This window comes from Oreochromis niloticus, linkage group LG19, assembly GCF_001858045.2.
Source record: "Oreochromis niloticus isolate F11D_XX linkage group LG19, O_niloticus_UMD_NMBU, whole genome shotgun sequence".
Taxonomy (NCBI): Eukaryota; Metazoa; Chordata; class Actinopteri; order Cichliformes; family Cichlidae; genus Oreochromis; species Oreochromis niloticus.
Genome location: NC_031983.2, coordinates 10562253 through 10583110, shown reverse-complemented (window position 1 = coordinate 10583110; position 20858 = coordinate 10562253). Strand labels below are relative to the sequence as shown.

The 20858-nt window shown below is 36.8% G+C and overlaps 4 protein-coding genes across 4 annotated transcripts; all 4 read right to left on the bottom strand.

Annotated features, from left to right (window-relative positions):
• Window positions 1–660: 660 nt before the first annotated feature.
• LOC109195856 (CD209 antigen) lies at window positions 661–3806 on the bottom strand. The gene is made up of 6 exons (XM_019348619.2): window positions 3502–3806; window positions 3069–3176; window positions 2260–2520; window positions 2006–2166; window positions 1673–1926; window positions 661–1121 (listed from the first exon to the last, which is right to left on the bottom strand). The coding sequence occupies exons 1-6, from the start codon at window positions 3596–3598 to the stop codon at window positions 971–973; spliced, it is 1032 nt and encodes a 343-aa protein (XP_019204164.1). The 5' UTR covers window positions 3599–3806; the 3' UTR covers window positions 661–970.
• A 2098-nt stretch (window positions 3807–5904) lies between these two features.
• On the bottom strand, window positions 5905–8445 carry LOC102082425 (C-type lectin domain family 4 member M). Its single transcript, XM_005477070.4, has 6 exons — window positions 8348–8445; window positions 7873–7962; window positions 7298–7564; window positions 7053–7219; window positions 6247–6383; window positions 5905–6170 (listed from the first exon to the last, which is right to left on the bottom strand). Exons 1-6 carry the CDS (start codon window positions 8406–8408, stop codon window positions 6014–6016), a joined length of 879 nt encoding a protein of 292 aa, XP_005477127.3. The 5' UTR covers window positions 8409–8445; the 3' UTR covers window positions 5905–6013.
• Window positions 8446–9716: 1271 nt separating this feature from the next.
• Window positions 9717–13700, bottom strand: LOC109194501 (CD209 antigen-like protein E). The gene is made up of 6 exons (XM_025901050.1): window positions 13541–13700; window positions 11345–11452; window positions 10777–11037; window positions 10529–10689; window positions 10327–10457; window positions 9717–10176 (listed from the first exon to the last, which is right to left on the bottom strand). The coding sequence occupies exons 1-6, from the start codon at window positions 13656–13658 to the stop codon at window positions 10026–10028; spliced, it is 930 nt and encodes a 309-aa protein (XP_025756835.1). The 5' UTR covers window positions 13659–13700; the 3' UTR covers window positions 9717–10025.
• Window positions 13701–14948: 1248 nt separating this feature from the next.
• LOC100707306 (CD209 antigen) lies at window positions 14949–20846 on the bottom strand. The gene is made up of 8 exons (XM_019348628.2): window positions 20766–20846; window positions 20111–20147; window positions 17007–17130; window positions 16415–16504; window positions 15943–16209; window positions 15677–15843; window positions 15315–15451; window positions 14949–15237 (listed from the first exon to the last, which is right to left on the bottom strand). The coding sequence occupies exons 3-8, from the start codon at window positions 17086–17088 to the stop codon at window positions 15093–15095; spliced, it is 888 nt and encodes a 295-aa protein (XP_019204173.1). The 5' UTR covers window positions 17089–17130; window positions 20111–20147; window positions 20766–20846; the 3' UTR covers window positions 14949–15092.
• Window positions 20847–20858: the final 12 nt, after the last annotated feature.

The following is a 20858-nucleotide window of genomic DNA, read 5'->3' as shown; positions in this document are numbered from 1 at the left end:
TAAACACCGACTTTCATATAACAAGGCACGTGACAGACAGCTCGTGAAGTTTCTGTCCACATATTAGTTTTTTCATAGCCTAACAAATAATCCTCTATCCTGTGACCCGTTTTTTTCAGCCGTCACCATATTCAGGCTTTTTTTTAATCTTAACAAAGGTGACATCATAAATGCCACAAAAGTGCACCTCAAAGTCCAAAGAGCAGAATTTCACAATGATTTGTGCACATTATTTGATTAAAAATCCAAAGGCTTATATTGATTGGTGCTTGTGGGTGTGTTCTAGTCAATATCACAATTCATTTACAATTTTATGTCTCATGACGTCATGATGAAAGCTTAGCACCACAACAAGAAAGAATATTCAAATGAGCGACTACTGGTGCTGAAAATTTGCCAAAAAGCATCCCTGTGATGAGAGTTAATGACTGAAATGCAGACTTCATTCAAGGAAATGAAGAAGTTTAAATAAAGATTACTTTGAACTTTCAAAGATTCACATATATTTTAGTGAAGAGAGCATTTCATACATTAGTTTTTCAAAATATTTTCTACAGTAAAAATACTGATTGAAGTATAATCAATGACTTTGCATCTGTATTTATCATCTTTTCCTTTGTACACAGGCTGCTAACAGAAACAGGATATTAAAGCTGTAGATTTAATTGTTACCAGCTGTAAGTGTTTATTAACATGTTCATCAACAGACAATATGGTTTAACATTGTGTTTAACACTGTAAGTCTGTGTATAATATAAATGAAAAATTTACTGTAGCATTGCTGTGGATAAATACAGCGTACTCACAAGGACAAAACAGCAGTTTACTTTATATAAATGTGCTGAATAATCCTTTTTCATCTTAGCTGTAAGATTTGCTAATATGCTAAAAAGTTTATTAAATGCTTACAGAGATTTGTGTGATAGCAACATGTGCTTATGTAAGATTGTGATGCATTATTTCATTCATTTTAGCTCAGTGATTTTGGTGCTTTTTCACAAATCCATTTCATTTTGGTCTCACATGGAAGATCGTTCCAGCTCTTGTAGAAGTTTGCTTTGGGATACAACGCTGCACAGTCCTCATTGTTGTGATCATTCGGCTCTCCATCGTTCCAGTACCTGAAGCAAACGACAAGTTACACTGCATTTCCTTTCACTCGATACACATGAATTGTTATTCACATTTTATCTTATTCATATCATTTATCCTTCAGGAGTTCTTGTTAAGTGACCATTTTCTACAAACACAACTGACTGCTGATTTACACACGTTTCACAGTGTGCATTCGTTTAATCAGGATTCCTGCTGACATTTTTCTGTTATGTAAATAACATGATTCTCTTAAAATTAATTGTGTTTTAACTTTTGTACAGTGCTTTGTGGCTTTTGTGTATGTGTATATAGAGATGTGTATGTCTACGTATGCATATATGTGCACATATGTCATTGCTGTACTGATAGATGATATTGAGCTGATAATTATTTAATCCAACCCCTTTTAATGCAATTTGATAAGTTTATAACTCATCCTAGTCCTTTCTAGCAGGTAAAATAAGCTGTGTAGTTTTGTTGGAGACATCTCAATGTACAGTACACTTTTGTTGCTTATGTTTATATTTCCTGATGTTTGAAATGAAAGCAGTCATTTTAAATGACACTAAACTCTTACCCTTCAACAAGTAATGTTCCATCCCACCATTTCCAAGTCCCTTCTTCATGGACGTCTCTCAGTCCAATCCAGAACCGCGACGTAGTACGAGACATATCTTGATAATCGTTTCTTCTTCTTATCCAATCCACAAACTCAGGGTCTCTGTAAGTCATCCAAGGTCTCTCACGGTGAGGAAAGGGAGGCTCCCAGACCGGGTCACGAGTTTGTCTCGGGGCAGGTTGATGATTTATTAAATAATTGACTGTTGAGTTCTAACAAAAAAAGAAACAAAACCAAAAATTAATTTTCAGAAATCTGCATGAACACCGCTGCACAGAAATACTAACAAACCTCTTCATCTTGGCTGTCTATGATTATAAGATCTCCTCCCTGCAGCTGACAGAAATCTCTGGATTCCTTCCATGTTTTGACTTCATTTGATTTCAAGGGGAAGTAGTAACATACAGAGTTCATTAAAATCCATCCTGCAGGACAGTGTTTGCAGCCATCGCCTGTTTCCAAAAGAAAATAATACCTTTATAGAAAATTATGAAACAAATCATTGTGCTTTCCATTATATACAAAAATAATAAAACAGGCCTTACTAAGCATTGGTAAGTATGATCTCATGGTTTCAATTTCCTTTGTGATTTTTTCCATCTGACTTTTATAGTCATTGCTTCTTTTTGTCTGGTGTTCAAGCTCCCAGTTGGTTTGTGTCTGACGGCTCATCTCACTGTCCACCTGCTTGCTGGCATCCTTCATGGTTTCCACTGCAGTCTTGTAAGTGTCCTGGAGGTTAAAGAGCTCTTTTCTGATGCGTTCGGTATCATCGAGGGTGAGGTGAGAATCTGTGAGTTTGTTATCTGCAAGTGTTGAAGACTGTTACTTTTCTTATTCTTTAGTAATAATATTATAAATCAGTTGGTTTGACAACATTGCAAATGATCTATTTTATTTAGAAATGTTATTGTAAACTTCCAAGATTTGTGTGAATCATTTTAGCAGCAGTACAATGAATCAATAAGCAGGTTTACAGCAAATTACTCAGAAACCATTTTGATAGTGAGTTGTTTTTAAGTCCAGAGTAGCCACCCTTATCACAAAGGAGCTCCTCGTGTTTGATTTGGCAGCATTCCTACACAGGTTGCCCTTCATGGGCCATCACACTTCCCCAGTGTGTCTCTGGCTGGTACTGATCCAGGAAATGTCTGCTTGCTATCCACTTGTATTAACCGCTGCACTAAGGAGCCACTCTGAGAAGTTAAAGTAAAAATTTGCTGCTTTCTTTACAGTTTACAGTTTTGGACTATTGGCAAAGTTTGATAACCATTAGCTAAATGGTAAAAGAGAAATGCAAGAAATGATTTAATAATGAAAACATTTCTGTGCACTATAACTCATAATGACTTACAGTGGATCCCCAGGCCAATATTCAGTATCAGAAGAACAGCAGCAAGAAGCGCCAGGCACACTGCAGCCAGTCTGTGGCGTCTCCCAGGACTCATAGTGAACATGGACACTAAACAGGCAGAACATTATCAATTTTTAATTTAAAGGCAGGTAACACACATATATGAAACTTGGATGAAGTTTCAAAAGAATAAAATGTGATCAGTTTAGAACTTAGGTTAATATTACTTGTGTTATTTATAATATTACTGTTCACTAGTAGTTCAATTTAACAACGAGAAACGTCCTTTTAGAGTCCTGTGTAGCCCTTACACATAGTTGTCTCAGATCATCAAGTCCTGTCATTATTTCTTAACTCTGTAAAAACACTTCAATCAAAAGAATCAGAAGCCTGACTATGGGAGTGTAATGAATAAAAATTTGAATTATTATACCTTGTATCCTGTTAGATCGATTGTAAGGAGGATACTCTTCCTCGTGCAAATCATCTTCGTGGACAAGTGTCTGAAAACCACCATTTCTCTCCGCCATTCTCACTGTTCAGTCTAAATCAGTCATATGTCAGTGCATTTAAGCAACAATCTGTCACAGATTGTGACCACTACTGCTGAGGTCATCAACAATCACTTCTAGTGAAATCTGCTGTCTGTAAAAACAAAAAGGGAAGTGATAGATGTTATTAATGTGTAAGTGCCACAGTTACTTTCCAGATACACAGGATGTGATCTTTTTGAGAGAATCCAAAGACTTTGAAAGAAAAGGGGTGAGAGCAGGTTAAATGCTCAGTGCATCATGGGAAGCTCCCAGCAGCTAATTCTTTAGCAGCGTAACTAAGGGAGGATCCAGGGTCACCTAATCCAGCCCGAACTATATGCTTTGTCAAAACAGAAAGTCTTAAGCTTAATCTTCAAAGCAGAGAGGGTGTCTGCCTCCTGAATCAAAGCTGGGAGCTGGCTCCACAGAAGAGTGGCCTGAAAGCTGAAGGCTCTGCCTCCCATTCTACACATTTAAATATCCTAGTAACCACAAGTAAACCAGCAGTCTGACAGCGAAGTGCTCCAATTAGGAGATATGGTACTTTAAGGTCTTTCAAATACTGTGGAGCCTGATTATACATTAATAATAATCAATCAACTTGATTTATTAATGCTAAATCTCAGAGAAAACCTTCAGCTCACTCTTTAGTTAGTAGCTTTGCGTAATCTGTGAAGTGTTACGCCATGAACAAACCGAACATCTGGTGTGGGGATAAGCTAACAGCAATTTTATTGATGTCGCAAATTCCCGTTAAAGACTTGTGACACTGACCAATAATGTGCAGTACTGCTTACTATTTTTTTTTTCATGATTAATAATTTTAAACTGGTCGCTGATGTGTTAGGTTACAAATGACTTAGGAGCCATTTGAAGCTCAAACTTTTAATTTAAGCTGTCAAGTTAGCTCACTTATAAATAACAACTTATTTAACATTTTTCTGCTGAAAATCTAATGTGAATGCTGAAAGCTGATACATTTTTGATATCTGAGATGATATGTTTTGTGAGAAAATATGACCCAAAATATCAACTGTAATTTCTGGTTAAGCTTTTACCGTATATCATGATGTGGGACAGTTGGTCAAACAAAACACATTAGAGCAGTAACAGTACCAAAAACTGAATATGATGCTGATTTTTTTTTTAAAGAAAAAGAAAGAAAAATTTGAGTTGACAGGCATCAAATCAAGAAGGTCTTGGTCTCAAATGATGTTGTCAGCACTGAGCTGAATACATCACTTGAAAAAAAAACCAATCAAAATCATTTAGGTAGATTTTTCATAATGTCTGAAAGTATTTAATTGTTATTTTAAAACACACTGTGGGGCCGTGTTTGAGGCAGATTTAGTCAGATTACTCAGTAAAGGGACCAGATATTTTTTGGGCACACAGGTGTACCTATTAAAATGGCATGTCAGATATGAGAGTGAGGAGAGGGAGAGTGTTTTACTCTTTGAATTTTTTCAGCGTTATAGGATATTGAAGTACATTTAGGTGGTTACTTTACTTTCTAGCATTTTTGAACTCTCACAACTTCACAAGTATAGATGTTAGTCACATAGATTTTAAAGGCTTGAAAACACATTTAATCTCTATCAAAAAGTGCAACCAAATCAAATTTTAATCAACTCGAAATGTCACAATGTGAAGCCAAATCCACATTGTTCCAAATATATTATATTTTCAGTATCAAACCTTCACCAGTTTAAAGTCTCTGGCATAGATTAACAGAAACAAGCACCAGTAGCCCTGGCTGTCATGTCTGTTTCACACTAATTAACAGGAGAAAACTTCAATAAGTATATTTTGGTTAAATTAAAATTCACTAAATAAAAGAATAATATTGGTTTTCACATGATCTGAAACAAATTCCAATGTTTTAAAAAATAGAAGTTCTGTGTTTGAGCATAAAAATATATACATATATATATAATCTTCTGCGAACAATAGAAATCAATGCACAAAAGTGTTAAAAGACAGTTAAAAAATACAGGTCAAAATTCATTTTAAAAATCCAAACACAAGTCTTGAATGTATTTATTAACATTCAAAACTGCACTGTAATATACTCTGCAAGACTAGAGGACATAGCAACCACTGCTATAGTGCTATAGAGTTTATCTTAACCTCCTAAGACCTGAACTCTTTCATGGCATGCATTTTTAATTTCTCTTTGCTATTTGGGCTGATTGGGACCTGATGAATGTAAAAACAAAGAATTACAGGGATTTTTTTTTTTTTACCTGATTTTTGTTTCTGAGAAAAATGAGATCTACATATGAGGACATTTGATTTAAATTTCGATAGAACAATGACAGTATAATGTCCTCGTAAGTGGATATCAGGCCCTTGTAAAGTATTTTGGTCTAGACAACCCAAAATGTGATGTCCACATATGGATGCCAAGTCCTAGGAGGTTAATGGCGTTTCACATATCCAGTGTAAATTATGCCAGTTGCATCTTCCATCATAACGAGTCTTCCAGGGATTGAAGATGGAGGAAACTGCAACCCCACAATCCTCTCCATTGGTTCCCTGGTCATTGGGTTCGCCATCCATCCAGTACCTGAGAAAATCCACATTCATTAAAAAATATGTTTAATGAATTATCAAACAAGAAAAAAAATTGTTTCAGCTCTCACCGTTGTTCGACTTCTGTGACATTATTAATCCAAACCCATCTGTCCTCAGTCTCTATGTCAGTGATACCGATCCAGAATCCGTTCTGCCACCACTGATCACTGGTTTTCATATTTTGGATTTTGCTACTGACAAATTTCTGTGTAACCAAAAAGAAAAAAATCAGTATGTTTAAACATTTATTAGCTTCAATTATACAGTATCTAAGCTCAGGCATGGATCTGTCAGTTTTTCCTTTTATGATGCTGGATTTTATAAGTAATGAATTATAATGAATTTGTTGGTACTCTGCCTTCTGTAGAGCAGCAAAACCCATTTTGTTCTACATCTATGTTCTCCTCCTGATGTATCATAGGGTGAATAATAATAATAATGATAATACATTTTATTTGAAAGCGCCTTTCAAAACACTCAAGGTCACTGAATCTACCTCTGTTTGTGCCTAAATTACTAAAACCTTCCTGGTCAGGATTACTTTGTGTTCATTGCTAATACAGTATATTACTGCTAACATGATTAGCTTGTTTGATTGCTGTTAGTAACAGAATGAACTATTGGTTTTCCTATCATGCTTGCTGGCTGTTTGTAGTGTGATGATCTTGTAACAACAAGGATGCAAATAAATAATAAAAAACTTCATATACTTAAAAGTAGGTGTGAATGTTTGGAATAATAAAGTTCTTAAGTCTTCATTTTAGCAAAGTTCAAATCCATGTTAATGACTTTCTGTCAACTCTAGTATAGCTGTTAACTTGTCTTGTTTAGTTACTTTTTGTCACTTTTCCTCGCTTGCTTATTTTCAACCCACCTGCTCTTCCTGGTCATCGATCACAACCAGGTCAGATCCGCGACTACCACAGTCCTCTCTGCTCTGATGCCAGTTCTTTTTGACAGTAGAGGACTCGGTGTAGGAGAAGAAATAGCAGGACGAGTTGAAAAGAGCCCAACCAGGGAGGCATCCGCCACAAGATCCCTCTGAGAGAAACAAAGAGTTATCGTCTTTTCCAGTTAACACATTTCAGGAAAGTATAAGTAAGGATAAAAGTTTCTCACCTAAAGTTGATATATTGGACTTCAGGTTTGCCTTCTCCATTTGCAGTGCTTGCATCTGTTTCTGATAACCGTCATTGACAGTCTTCAGCTGCTCAATTTTCACCTTTACTTCTTTGTGGTTGTTGATCGCGCTCTCTAACGCCTTCTTGGCCTCCTCTTCAGCTTCGATCACATCGCTGTGGTTGCTTCGGAGATAGTCGAGCTCACCGAAGAGCTGTGTTACAGCTGGGTTGGAAATGTGCAAGGAGTCCTCTTTGACTTTGGCACCTAAACAGGAAACATTGCATATTATATTATATTATATTATATTATATTATATTATATTATATTATATTATATTATATTATGTAAAGCATGTAATAATCAACTAAATGTTGTATTATATAGCAAAACTGTTTAAAAATGATCATCATGTTGAAGTGGATGCGGTCAAACTACATTTCTAAGTATTTTGCAATCATCAAAAAAAAAGTCATCAGTTCTCCTTATGGGATTACTCAGGGTCATCATACACTGTGAAATTCTACAGAAAAGGGAAAATGAAATTGTAAGGTCATACAAACTGTAATACTCACAGTTAATACCAAGAACAACAGCAACTATCAACAGAACTGCATTCAAGAGTCCCAGACACAGAATAACCCACCAGTTAAATCCATCTCCACCTATAATACAGGGTCACACATATAGATTTTAAAAAGAAAAAAAGTGTTTGAATTCAGACAATATTGTGGGGGGTTGTAAAGGTTTTAAACGATTACAAAAAATTGAATTCATTTTAATCAGGTTGTTGTTGACAGCAGCCAAAAACTCAAGTGGTTCAGCAAATAAATGCAAAACCAGAAATTTGGACAAAGTAACTTAGAAGGTATTTTAGCTCATTTTGAGTTTTACACTTTTAAATAAGTTAAATGTCATATTTGATGATAATTATGGTTAACCTGAACTCTACATTCCTTATTACTTATTTGTAAGAATTCTTCAATCATTAAAATCTAAACAATGAACAGAAAGTATAAGAGAAGGCAAAATATAATTTTAAGACCATACCGTTTCTAAATATTTTATAGTTGTTGAAGAAAACTGATCCCGTCTTCTGCTGTGTCTCCATTGCACTGCTGCAGGTTTTGTGCACTGAGCTGCTTTCTTCTGCCCTAAATACACGTGTGGGCATGTCTCATAGTCTCATTTCCTCGGTGTCCTATGAAGCCTTTATTAGGTTTTTTTTTTTTCATAGCTTAGGTAATATATGAAAGAAGATCCAAATATGATACAAGATCAATCAAACCAGTTCTGTTGTATTTGTACGAGGACATAGTTTGCACTGTAACACAAAATAAAGTTAGTTACCATCTTTCAATAGAATCACATGAGCCACAAACGCACCCTCTTTCAGACCACTCCCATCGTCATACTCCACCTTCACTGTACCCGTTAATGCCATAACCCCAGTGTTCATTTGTCTAGTCTTCATAAATCGTGTTCATTACGTTTTCAAGAGGTTTGGAAACAGGTCTTTTGAATTTGACCCACAGGGAGCGCCCTTTCCTTGGAAAATCTAAACCTTGAAGGCCACTGAATGTTTTTTGAACAGAAGTTTAAATGTGTATATGTGTGTGATCTATTCATTATCATTTGATGTTTTTTAATTAAAACTTGTTGTCAGCAATTAATAGCAAACATGTAATGTATGACATGAATCAAGCAATCAGAACACACCTTACCTTGTACCTTTTTTCTCCCTCACAACACAGATGACGACTCCTCTTCTTTAAAGCATCTCTCAGTGTTTCGTCATGTTAATGTCTCCCAAAATCACTTATGGTGTTTTCTTAAGTTGCAATGCATTTGACCCCTCAGGTCCATTGTATAAATCATTCTTTTTGCCATCTAACAATTACTTAGAGAGGTCATGTGTCACTTGTTCATGGTTTACTAAGATTTGTAATTGATTGCAATTGCAGAGTCAAAGGCCAGCATCCCAATGCAAAACACATAAAAGGATGCATCTTCTATGGTTATTACATGTTTTTACAGGCTGCCAAGTTTCCTTTTCACAGTAAGTGATGGGACCTTTTTATACTGTCATACATGCCCATGTTATAACATTGCCTCCACCAGGTTAGACAGATGATGTGGTGTGCTTGGGATCGTGACTTATTGCTCTCCTTTTCCATATTTTCCTCTTTCAAATCTTTCTGTTGCAAGCTCATCTTGGTTTCACCTGTCTAGCAGAGTCTAATCTGAGGGGAGAAATTCTAAAGAAAGACTTTAAAATACCAACCTGTATACTCCTGTTATATCATTTCTGTGGCTAATAATAATAGGAGCAGTAAAGAGTCGTCATTTCACCAGGTATAACAGCTGCAACCACAGCCAGACAACAACTGTGCTCATGACATAAAGGGTCGACACACTGTTTTGGCAGTTTAGTAAAGTCATTTTATTAAACAAACTCAAGAAAATTATATATAAAAGGAATGGGGGGGAATCAGTAGGATTGTGTGTGTGTGCGTGTGTGTGTGTGTGTGTGTGTGTGTGTGTGTGTGTGTGTTAAAGAGAGAGAGCAAAAGAAACAGTGAGAGGTGCAGAAAACAAAATGAAGACAAAGTAAAACCACCTTATACATGTTAACTGGAAGATTTAAAGAAAACTGGATATTTAAATGCTTACAGTGATTTATGTGATAGTATTTACATATCTAAGACTGTATTCCTCATTAGACATTTTAGCTCATGGATTTTGGCGCTTTTTCACAAATCCATTTCATTTTGATTCCACATCTAGCATCATTCCAAGCTTTGAAGAAGTTTGCTATGGGATACACGGCTGCACAGTCTTCATCACTGAGGTTGTTCGGCTCTCCATCGTTCCAGTACCTGAAGCAAAAGACAGTTTACTTTACAGAGCTAACATTTGCTTTCAATCCATCCACTTTTTCACCTTTCTTCTGAGCCACATTTATTATTGAGGAGAAGTTAATTTTAGTAAGTGGCAGTTTCAGTGTGTGTAGCATACTGAACTCTTACCCTTGAACAAGAAATGTTCCATCCAACCATTTCCAAGTCCCTTCCTCCTCAGAATCCTTCAGTCCAATCCAGAAGCCTTTCGGGGGCTCGGAGGCATCTTGATGATTCATCAGGAAATTTACTGTCAAGTTCTGACAAAAAAAAATTATAGTTAATTTTAAAAAATCATCATGAACGGGTCTCCACAGAAATATTAACAAACCTCTTTGTCTTGGCTGTCTATGATTATAAGATCTCCTCCCTGCAGCTGACAGAAATCTCTGGATTCCTTCCATGTTTTCATTTCATTTGATTTCATGGGGAAGTAGTAACATACAGAGTTCATTAAAATCCATCCTGCAGGACAGTGTTTGCAGCCATCGCCTGTTTCCAAAAGAAAATAACACATTTATAGAAAATTATGAAACAAATCATTTTTATCATATACAGAAATAATGAAACAAGCCTTACTAATCATTGATAAACGTGATCTTGTTGTTTCAATTTCCTTTGTGATTTTTTCCATCTGACTTTTATAGTCATTGCTTCGTTTTGTCTGGTGTTCAAGCTCCCAGTTGGTTTGTGTCTGACTGCTCATCTCGCTGTCCAGCTGCTTCCTGGCATCCTTCATGGTTTCCACTGCAGTCTTGTAAGTATCCTGGAGGACGACCAGCTCTTTGCTGATGCGTTCGGTATCATCGAGCGTGAGGTGAGAATCTGTGAGTTTGTTGTCTGCAAATGTTGAAGACAGTGTTACTACAAAATAGGGTTAGTTGTTTTATCTGTTTTTCTTATTCTTAAAAAACATTATTGACTGATAATGAAAAACAAAAATCATATTTTAGTACATAGATACAAATCATTTTAGCCGAGAGAGTGAGGCGGCGTTATTTAAAACATTATCTTTACTTTTATTCACATACTTTACCTTTTTTTATTTCTTACACTTTTTTTTGTTGTTCTGGGCTGTTGACTAAATTCAGTATCTTTTTGACAATAAAAATCATTCGGTGGATTTCACATAGTTTAATTGACTTACAATGGACTCCCAGGCCGATATCAACTATCAGCAAAACAGCAGCAAGAAGGGCCAGGCTCCCTGCAGCCAGTCTGTAACATCTCCCAGGACTCATAGTGAACATGGACACTAAAGAGAGAAGAAATTTTCAGCTTAATGACAGGGAAAATCTTTCATGTACAAAACTTGCTTGAAGTTGTGCTACATGTTATAAAGACAACTTAATGTATCTTTTTATTACTTGCTGAGCTTTGTAAATACTTATATCAAGGCCCAAAGGAAGCAGTCCAAAAGTCTTTAATATTAATACAAAGTCCAATAAAACAAAGTGTTAAAAGTGCAGAAATGATAAATAAGAACACAAGAGCCAAGCAGGAAACAGACGCAGGTGAAACTAATTAACAGTCTAGGAATGAAGGGAGGGAAGCAAAACTAACTCAGGACACTACAAAAACTAACCTACAATACAAAACAGGAAAGAATGACCAGAGCAAGGAAACACAAAGGGACATAAACACAGAAGGAGGAACCAAGAGGGAAATTAATAAAGGAAAAAAACACAAATAACCCAAAATAGGAAACTGAACCAATTCCAGTTTCCAACGATGGCAGCAGCTACTTGGTTTTAATATTACTCTTTCTGGGTCACAAAATAAACTTTAAAGATATTTTCAGGTGAGAATGTAGCTGTGCAATCTTCAAAAATCTGCTCGATTTATCAAGACATCACATATTTGCAAAAGTGCTCCAACATTTTCAGAGACCCGCTCGATAGCTGACCGGGGGCAAGGCTCACTAGAGCTGGCGAGAACAGTGAACTCCCAGCACATCATCTTTAAACACGATATATAAGTCATTTAGATAACTTAAAAATGTTATTGTTTGGCTTTTTTCAGTGTTTTATTTGTTCCTGAGTAAATCGGTTTGGCTGAGATTAAAGTTCTAGTTTTCACACAGCTGAATAAACGTCAAACAAAAAAATGATTAAACAGAAGTGTGGGATGGTCGAGAATTAACCCCAATGTCATGTGATATATTAGTGAGCAAGGAGCAGACGGCTGAGTTTATTAAACTCCACCGAGACAGCTGGTGAAGCAAATCTGAAAGCTAGACGGTCCCATTTCACAGCCTAGCACTTCTGGCCTTCTCAGTCTTCAGAGAACCTGGCCCACTTAGACCGCAAAGGCCGGGTCCTCCGAAGGATGCGGCCTAGGTTTTGGGACACAGCTAATCAGGGACTCAGGAGGGCATGGACAGGAAGCAAAGATACACATGACATGAAGAAAAACTGAACCTTTCAAAGTAAAGACAGGAAAAGATAACTGAACATGAGACACAGAAACAGAAAGAACAAAACACTGAAGGTTAGACAAACAGAGATGAGACAGAAGGAGGAACAGAACAGAAAAATAAAGGAGATCTAACAAAATACAACCCTTAAGTCAATTGTAACCAAAGCTGAGACCCAAAGGCACAAAAGTAAGGCTACAAAAACAAGACATGTGAACACAAAGGAATTGAGAACAAGTACTAAACTTCAACTGTAAAAATAAAAACTAGAATGAGTCCTGCACTCAAAAACTCAAAACCCAGGGACCATGATATAAACAGTAACTGGAACTCACAGTACAATTAAATCGAGTCATTGCAAAAATGAAAGGATATCAAAACAGGAGTCAAACTCAAGCCTTAAAATATAAGAATCCAGAACTTCAGACACTAGAGTAGAAAAAACCTAAACAAAAAGAATATGAAGCAAAACACAACAGAACAAAAAACCAAAACTCTTCACTAGGACTGGAAAAACAATGAACCCACAAAAACTGAGGGAAAACACGAAGCACACTAAAGGCAAATACTAATAAATAAACGACAACTAGATTTCTGAAGTAACAAGAAAAAAACTTGAATTACTGAAAAATGATAATGAGATAATGGGAACCAACAGGAAATCAATAATTGACTTAAGATTAATCAGAAATTAAGATTTATAATAAAACTAAGGTAAAAATGCACCACGCCCATGCTAATTTTCTATTATGGTATATAGCCTTAATTTATCTTTGACCCAGCTGTTTCAAATCATTGCATCTTATAATTATAGTATTTTAGCTTATTTTAGCAATCATATGTTCAAACTTGGTTAAAAACAAATAACCAGCAGAATCAGGAATCTGACTACGGAAGCCCGTTAAACACAAATTTAATTTATTATACCTTGGTGCCTGTTAGATTGATGATGAGGATGCTCTTCATCGTGGAAGTCTTCTTCACAAATGAATTCCTTAAAGCCACCATTAAAATTACCACCTGCGGGTTCTCTCCTCTCCTCCATTCTCACTGTTCAGTCAGCATCGGTCATATGTGCATTTGAATAACAACTGGCCTGAGATGACGCAACCTGAAAAAAAAAATTATTGATTAATCAATTCCAGTTAAATCTGGAATGTGTGGGAGGAAAAAAGGAGAAGTGAAAAAGTTGCGATTCATTTTTTGGCTGCAGCGTTCACTTTTCAGATAACAGGATTTGAATGTGCTGACTCTCATAGCCGAATTAAAAATAATAATGTTTTCTGCACTGTCCATGAATATTTCCTCTTTTTTTTCACAAAAATGTATTTATTACTTTTTAACAAGAATGTCAGGTCCTAGAATTATTTAAACACTACCTGAGATAAAGAACCAAACCACATACTGTACCATATCACTATTTATTTAATTTAAAAAAAAAAAAAACTATACAGAAGTGGAAGCAGCAACAACTTGAAATAATCAAACTTCATCAGTCTCTCACATCAGTGTGTGAAGGAATTTTGCCCCACTCTTTACACCATTGCTTCGCTTCGCTTCGGTTTGTGCACAGCTCTGTTAAGGTCAACAGCATTTCAAGTGGGCAACGCCTTGATTATTTCCTTTATTTAGTCATTATGTTGCAGATTTAGTTCTGTGTTTGGGATCATTGTTTTATCACATGACTCAGTTTGGCCCAGGCTTCAGCCGTCAGACCTTTACTTTGACTGCAGAGCGTTTTGGTATGCAGAGGAGTTTACGGTCAACCCGACGGTGATTGCATCACCCGTCCACCACCGTGCTTTACAGTTGGGATGAGGTGTTTGTGTTGGGTTGGTTTGCTGTATTCGGTTGTACATTATGGACAAACATCTACATTATTCTTTGGATAGATAACTGAAACTGAACTCTTTTTTTATTGCATCGCCTGGAGAGTTGTCCATCGTTTGCCTTTATCACTTCTTCGGACATGAAATTAGCTTTTTTACGCCCTCGCTGCAAACACTGCTTTTAGGGTTTGGGAACTTAAAAGATGGAGATTGATTCATGTTTCTGGATTTTTCTATGAGTGCTTTTTTTGTGTATAAACCTAGTTCAATGTGGGTGTAGTGGACTTTCCTTTGACATAATGTCCTGACGTCACTCTGATCTCTCCCCAAAATATTTTGATCTCTCTACACTGCCAAACACAATGAAACTGTTTCTCCTGTACACTGTGATACTAATGTGATACTAATGATCATAATGATGGAACTTGGTAGATGTATGAGCTCCAGCACAGCAAATCTTTCTATTGGATGTAAGCAGATTATAAAACTCATGCGTAGATATAAGATATAGAAATTTACAAAACATTTTAATATTGTTGACTGCACTGTAATACACTTTGCAGTGACTTTTAAAATACAGTTAGAATAATACAAGTTTGAATATTTTACATGTGAATCATTCCATTCCATCGATGGAGTGAACCAAGACTTTATCTTGATGGTAATTCACATATCCAGTCTAAGCGATGCACATTGCAGTTTCCATCATAGCGGGTCTTCCAGGGATTAGTGGAGGAGTAAATGATAATCACACAATTTTCTTCCTCAACGTTTGGTTCTCCATCCATCCAGTACCTGAGAAAAGGCGAGAAGAGATAATTAAGTGGAAATGATCCATAAAAATCTATAATTAATAATCTGTCTTTTCTTACCTTTGTTCCACCTCTGTGACATTATTAAGCCACACCCATGTCCCCACTGTCGCTATGTCAGTAAGACCAACCCAGAATCCATTCCCCCACTGACGAGGATTGGTTTTTAGAAGTTTGATGGTGTTACTCACAAATGTCTATGTGAGCAAAAAAAAATACATTTCAAATTTACAAAACTTACAAAACTGGCCACGATTGGCTATGGGATGCAAATGATGCCAACATAGAACCTCCTTAACAGCATTAAGGCTACATTTTAAAATCTTTGCTAATCACTTTCAGTGCCTCCTTGTATGTCTGCGGATGATCCATCTAGAGGACTTCTCTGTTTTCAAGCTTCTTCTCTCATATTTTCAACCCACCTGCTCCTGCTGGTTATCGATCACAGCAAGGTCAGAGCCACGACTAACACAGTCCATTCTGCTCTCATGCCAGTTCCTTTTGACAGTAGAGGACTCGGTGGAAGAGAAGAAATAGCAGGACGAGTTGAAAAGAATCCATCCAGGGGTGCATTTATCACAAGAGTTCTCTGAGAGAAACAAAGGATTTCTTGTCATTTCAGGTACTTTAATGTATTCAGAGTTCACAGATTAAAACTAAACTTATATGAATAATAACATTTTCTCACCTAAAGCTGATATGTTGGACTTTAGGTTTGTCTTCTCTGATCGCAGGGCTTCTATCTGTTTCTCATAACCATCATTGACGGTCTTCAGCTGCTCAATTTTCACCTTTACTTCTTTGTGGTTGTTGATCGCGCTCTCTAACGCCTTCTTGGCCTCCTCTTCAGCTTCAATCACATCGCTGTGGTTGCTTCGGAGATAGTCGAGCTCACTGAAGAGCTGTGTTACTGCTGGGTTGGAAATGTGCAAGGAGTCCTCTTTGACTTTGGCACCTAAACAGGTGAAAAACAGAGACAACAAGAGTGACATTAATATGATTAGTGTATCATTATGAAATGATTAGTGTTTTGAAATATGGAAGATCAGCATTTCCCCTTGTGTGGTTGCTGAGAGTTACAATGATTGTATTGGCTAACAAAGATTGTTACACAACCAAGCACAAGTAAACCGTATCATCACGTGAGCTGTTATACTCACACTTAATCGCAAAAACAACAGCGACTATCAGCAGGACAGCGTTCAAGAGTCCCAAGCACAGTAAAACCCATCGATTAAATCCATCTCCACCTGCAGGGTCAAACATACACATTTTGAAAAGAAAAAAAAAAACGAATCAGGTTTGGTTTTATTTATAAAGATTTTCAGATAAGCACTTTTCATTTATATCAGGTTGTTGACACTTGAAGATGATTCAGAAATGCAGCAAATAAGTAAAAAGCTAGAAAATAGACTGAAGTAACTCAGAAAAAAATATTATAAAAATATCATATTTAAACTATTATACCATCCATTATACATTTTATTTCCATCCTTTAGGCCATCTATTATACTCTCTACGGCTTTATTAATGTGTAGGTAGTATAATGAATAATAATTATAATAAATATCACTTTAAAACTACAGTTATTTGGGCATAACACCACAAATTCTTCATTTGTTAAAAATGATACAACTACCAAAAAAATGTGAATACATAAAATCACAGTCTGATCTGCATTTATGAAGGAAAAGAGTGGAAAAACTGTAGAAATGTACAAAATAAAAATCAAATAGGAATTCAGTGCCATACCGTGTCCGGATATGTTGTAGCTTTTGAAGAAAACTGGAGGAAACTTTGGCCTGACTGATCTTGTCCTCTGTGAAGTCTCCATTGCAGTGCTGCAGGTTCTGCCCACTGAGCTGCTTTCCGCCTCCTTATATACAGACACAAGGCATGTCTCATGGACTCACATGCCTCATGGAGCCTTTATCATTTTGTCATAGACTAATTAATATAAAAACTCTCCCTAAACACTTTGGATTAATGGATAAAACATAAATAAATATATACAGTCCCCATCAAATACACTGTGTGCACAATTATTAGCCAAGTTGTATTTTTGAGGATTAATGTCATTATGGTTCAAGGACAGTGCTCGCAGTCACTCCAAAATGTTAATGAACCTAAACCCAAATGTTTAAGAATGTAAAAGTGAGGTTTTGTCTTTAAGAGAATATTTATATATATGTGCAGAATTATTACGCAACTAAATGAAAAAAACGAACATTTTCCCATCTCACTAGTTTATTTGCAAATGTTAAAGTGAGAATAATAAAACAACTCAAAATGTACATAAAAAAAATTCTGACGTGTCAAAAGAAAAAAATAAAAATAAAAACAATCAGTGACTAATATAGCCATCCTTCTTTTCAATCACTGTCTCAAGCCTTCCATTCATGGAGTCTGTCAGTTTCTTGATCTGATGACGATTAACTTTTTGTGCAGCAGCAACCACAGCGTCCCAGACACTGTTCAGAGAGGTGTACTGTTTCCCTACACTGTACATCTCCCGTTTAAGCAAGGCCCACAGGTTCTCAACAGGGTTTAGGTCAGGGGAGGAAGGGGGCCATGTGAACATCCAAGGTATGGACATCGAGGCTGTGGACAGCTACAGGTACCTTGGTGTTCATCTGAACAACAAACTGGACTGGACTCATAATTCAGACGCCCTCTACAGGAAAGGGCAGAGCAGGCTGTACCTGCTGCGGAGACTCAGGTCGTTTGGAGTGGAGGGCCCACTCCTGAAGACCTTCTATGACTCTGTGGTGGCCTCAGCCATCTTTTACGGTGTGGTCTGCTGGGGCGGCAGCATCTCTGCCAGGGACAGGAAGAGACTGAACAGGCTGATCAGAAGGGCCAGCTCTGTTCTAGGATGCCCTCTGGACCCAGTGGAGGTGGTGAGTGACAGGAGAATGGTGGCTAAGCTGTCATCCCTGTTGGACAACATCTCCCACCCCATGCAGGAGACTGTGACAGCACTGAGCAGCTCCTTCAGTGGCAGGCTGCGGCACCCACGGTGTGGGACGGAGAGATTTCGCAGGTCTTTCCTCCCCACTGCTGTCAGACTCCACAACAAAGACTTCAACTGATCAAACACACACATGTGCAATAACACTAATGTGCAATAATCTTTTCTGGCATCGTTGTATTTTTACTCAGTTGTATATAGCATTTGTATTCTATTTTTATCCTATTGTATATTTTATTCTATTTTATTCTACTGTATATAGTATTTTATTTTATTCTATTCTGTACAGTTGTGTACTGTGTTTATTCTTATTGTATTCTAATTTTTGCTTCATAACTTTTGCACTGTCCACTTCCTGCTGTGACAAAACAAATTTCCCACGTGTGGGACTAATAAAGGTTATCTTATCTTATCTTATCTTATCTTATCTTATCTTATCTTATCTTATAAGGAGGATATGAATATGCTGATCGCTCTAAAAAATGTTGAAACATGAACAAAGGCTATGCTGAGTAACAATGCAGTGATTCATAATATATCATTTTGATTAGTTTATTATGATAAAAGATTTGCAAACAATTTTTCTGGTGCAACATCTGAACACACATAACGAGTGCTGTGAAGTTTCAGTTTCATCAATGAAATATTTGATTAAGATATATTTTTGAACATTGCTTCTTTCCACCCATTTTTACCTCAGAGAAAAAGTTTGAGTAAAACCAATAACCAGATGAGGCAATGACTTATTATGTATATCCCAAAAAGCATGATAGATAAAGACCTGAAAATGCCATTGCCTGCTCTTAGCACGTGCAACGAATCATTTCTTTAATTTGGGATGCATATATGCAAAATTTTTCTAAATGGCAGCTAATTGGTAAATGGCCTGTATTTGTATAGTGCTTTACTTAGTCCCTAAGGACCCCAAAGCGCTTTACACTACATTCAGTCATCCACACATTCACACACTGGTGATGGTAAGCTACATTGTAACCACAGCTGCCCTGGGGCGCACTGACAGAGGTGAGGCTACCAGACACTGGCGCCACCGGGCCCTCTGACCACCACCAGGTAACGGGTGAAGTATCTTGCCCAAGGACACAACGACCGAGACTGTCAGAGCCGGGGCTCAAACCGGCAACCTTCCGATAACAAGACAAACCTCCAACTCTTGAGCCACGATCGCCCCATTTAAAATAAAATCAAATTGCCAGATATTTGAGCACATGGTAATAAAACTTCATATTTCGAAAGACAATTGGTGATGCAAAATGCAAAATAAAACACGTAGAATATTTTTCAAAAATATGGTAAATATTAATATTATTCATTTTACTTCTTAGATTAAGCAAATATTACAAGTTGTATTTTGGTACATTGTACAATAAAAAAAAAAAAATGAAAAAAAAACAAAAACAAGTTGTATAATAAAAACAAAATATCTGTAGGTAGTGTAATCTGAGTTTCCAGATTGCACTCTAATTATAAACAGGAACATAATATGTGTACATTTTTTGTTTTCAACACTATTCTACCTATTTTGAGATTTACTGCCTTTTAGGAGTCTGATAACTCAGGTAAAAAAGATATTAAGAGGCACTGAAAACTCAGCAATTACTGACATAAAATTTTTGTTAAGAGTAATCAAAAAGTGATCATTTCACGTGAGGTAGTCTGATACAGATGCTGACCTTAAACCCATAATCCTAACACCTAACCCAACCCTAACCCCAGTGCCAAAAGCACTGGAGGCTGCAGTGATCATGCACTCACTATGCTGACTGTGTGAATGAATCCTGCAAGAATTGTAATATTCCATCATTGATGGTCTTCAGCTGCTCAGTGCCCGCCTTTCATTGTTCATGGTTTTTGTTCACATGCTCACCTTCTTGGCCTCCTCTTCAGCTTCAATCACATCACATCTGTGTGTTTACAATGTTAAATATTTAATACCAAACTAAACTAATCAAAAATCACCACATTACCATGTTTCCATGACTAGGATCAAACCAAAATTATAGAGTATTTTCAAACCTGTAAAATGTTGTTGCTCAGTGTTCGTTTTCTTGGTGATCACACATTGTGAAATTCTACAGAAAAGGGAAACTGAACTTGTTTTTTGTCACATGGACTGTCATAGACGGAGTTAATCCCAAGAACTCCAACGGCTACCATCAGAATAGCAGTCAGCAAATAAATGAAAAGTGTTGAGGCACACTTTTTAAACAAAAAACACTGTAATATTTCATCACAAGTAACACAATGGTTTATAAAACACGATTTTATAACCTTGAAATATATTACAGTTGTTTGATAAGGCTGGAACTGATTCTTATATAGCACATTTCTACTCATGCGCAGCACTCAAAGTGCTTTATATACACGCCGCATTCACACAGGTACTTTCTTCTATGTTTTAAGTGCTTTCTATCACAAACATTCAAACTCCAGTTGATGCATCGCAGAGCAATTCGGGGTTAGTATGTTGCCCAAGGATATTTGGCATGCAGACTGGGGCAGTTAGGGATCAAACCACCAACCTTCTGATCAATAGATGACTTGCGGTACCTCCAGAGCTACAGCCAGTCAGCAGACTTGATTGCGTGGGTTGTGCCCAATAAAAACACCTGATT

Excerpts from the sequence above, each read along its gene's own strand:
- LOC109195856 (XM_019348619.2), bottom strand. The coding sequence starts at position 3,598 with ATGGCGGAGAGAAATGGTGGTTTTCAGACACTTGTCCACGAAGATGAT. Across the intron at positions 3,177-3,501 it reads TCGATCTAACAGGATACAAG|TGTCCATGTTCACTATGAGT; the intron begins GTATAATAATTC and ends CTGCCTGTTTAG. Across the intron at positions 2,521-3,068 it reads TATTGGCCTGGGGATCCACT|ATAACAAACTCACAGATTCT; the intron begins GTAAGTCATTAT and ends CAACACTTGCAG.
- LOC102082425 (XM_005477070.4), bottom strand. The coding sequence starts at position 8,408 with ATGGAGACACAGCAGAAGACGGGATCAGTTTTCTTCAACAACTATAAA. Across the intron at positions 7,963-8,347 it reads CTATAAAATATTTAGAAACG|GTGGAGATGGATTTAACTGG; the intron begins GTATGGTCTTAA and ends CCTGTATTATAG. Across the intron at positions 7,220-7,297 it reads GTCCAATATATCAACTTTAG|AGGGATCTTGTGGCGGATGC; the intron begins GTGAGAAACTTT and ends TGTTTCTCTCAG.
- LOC109194501 (XM_025901050.1), bottom strand. The coding sequence starts at position 13,658 with ATGGAGGAGAGGAGAGAACCCGCAGGTGGTAATTTTAATGGTGGCTTT. Across the intron at positions 10,690-10,776 it reads ATCACGTTTATCAATGATTA|GCGATGGCTGCAAACACTGT; the intron begins GTAAGGCTTGTT and ends TTTTGGAAACAG. Across the intron at positions 10,458-10,528 it reads TAGACAGCCAAGACAAAGAG|AACTTGACAGTAAATTTCCT; the intron begins GTTTGTTAATAT and ends TTTTTTTGTCAG.
- LOC100707306 (XM_019348628.2), bottom strand. The coding sequence starts at position 17,088 with ATGGAGACTTCACAGAGGACAAGATCAGTCAGGCCAAAGTTTCCTCCA. Across the intron at positions 16,210-16,414 it reads TGTTGTTTTTGCGATTAAGT|GTGCCAAAGTCAAAGAGGAC; the intron begins GTGAGTATAACA and ends TCACCTGTTTAG. Across the intron at positions 15,844-15,942 it reads GTCCAACATATCAGCTTTAG|AGAACTCTTGTGATAAATGC; the intron begins GTGAGAAAATGT and ends TGTTTCTCTCAG.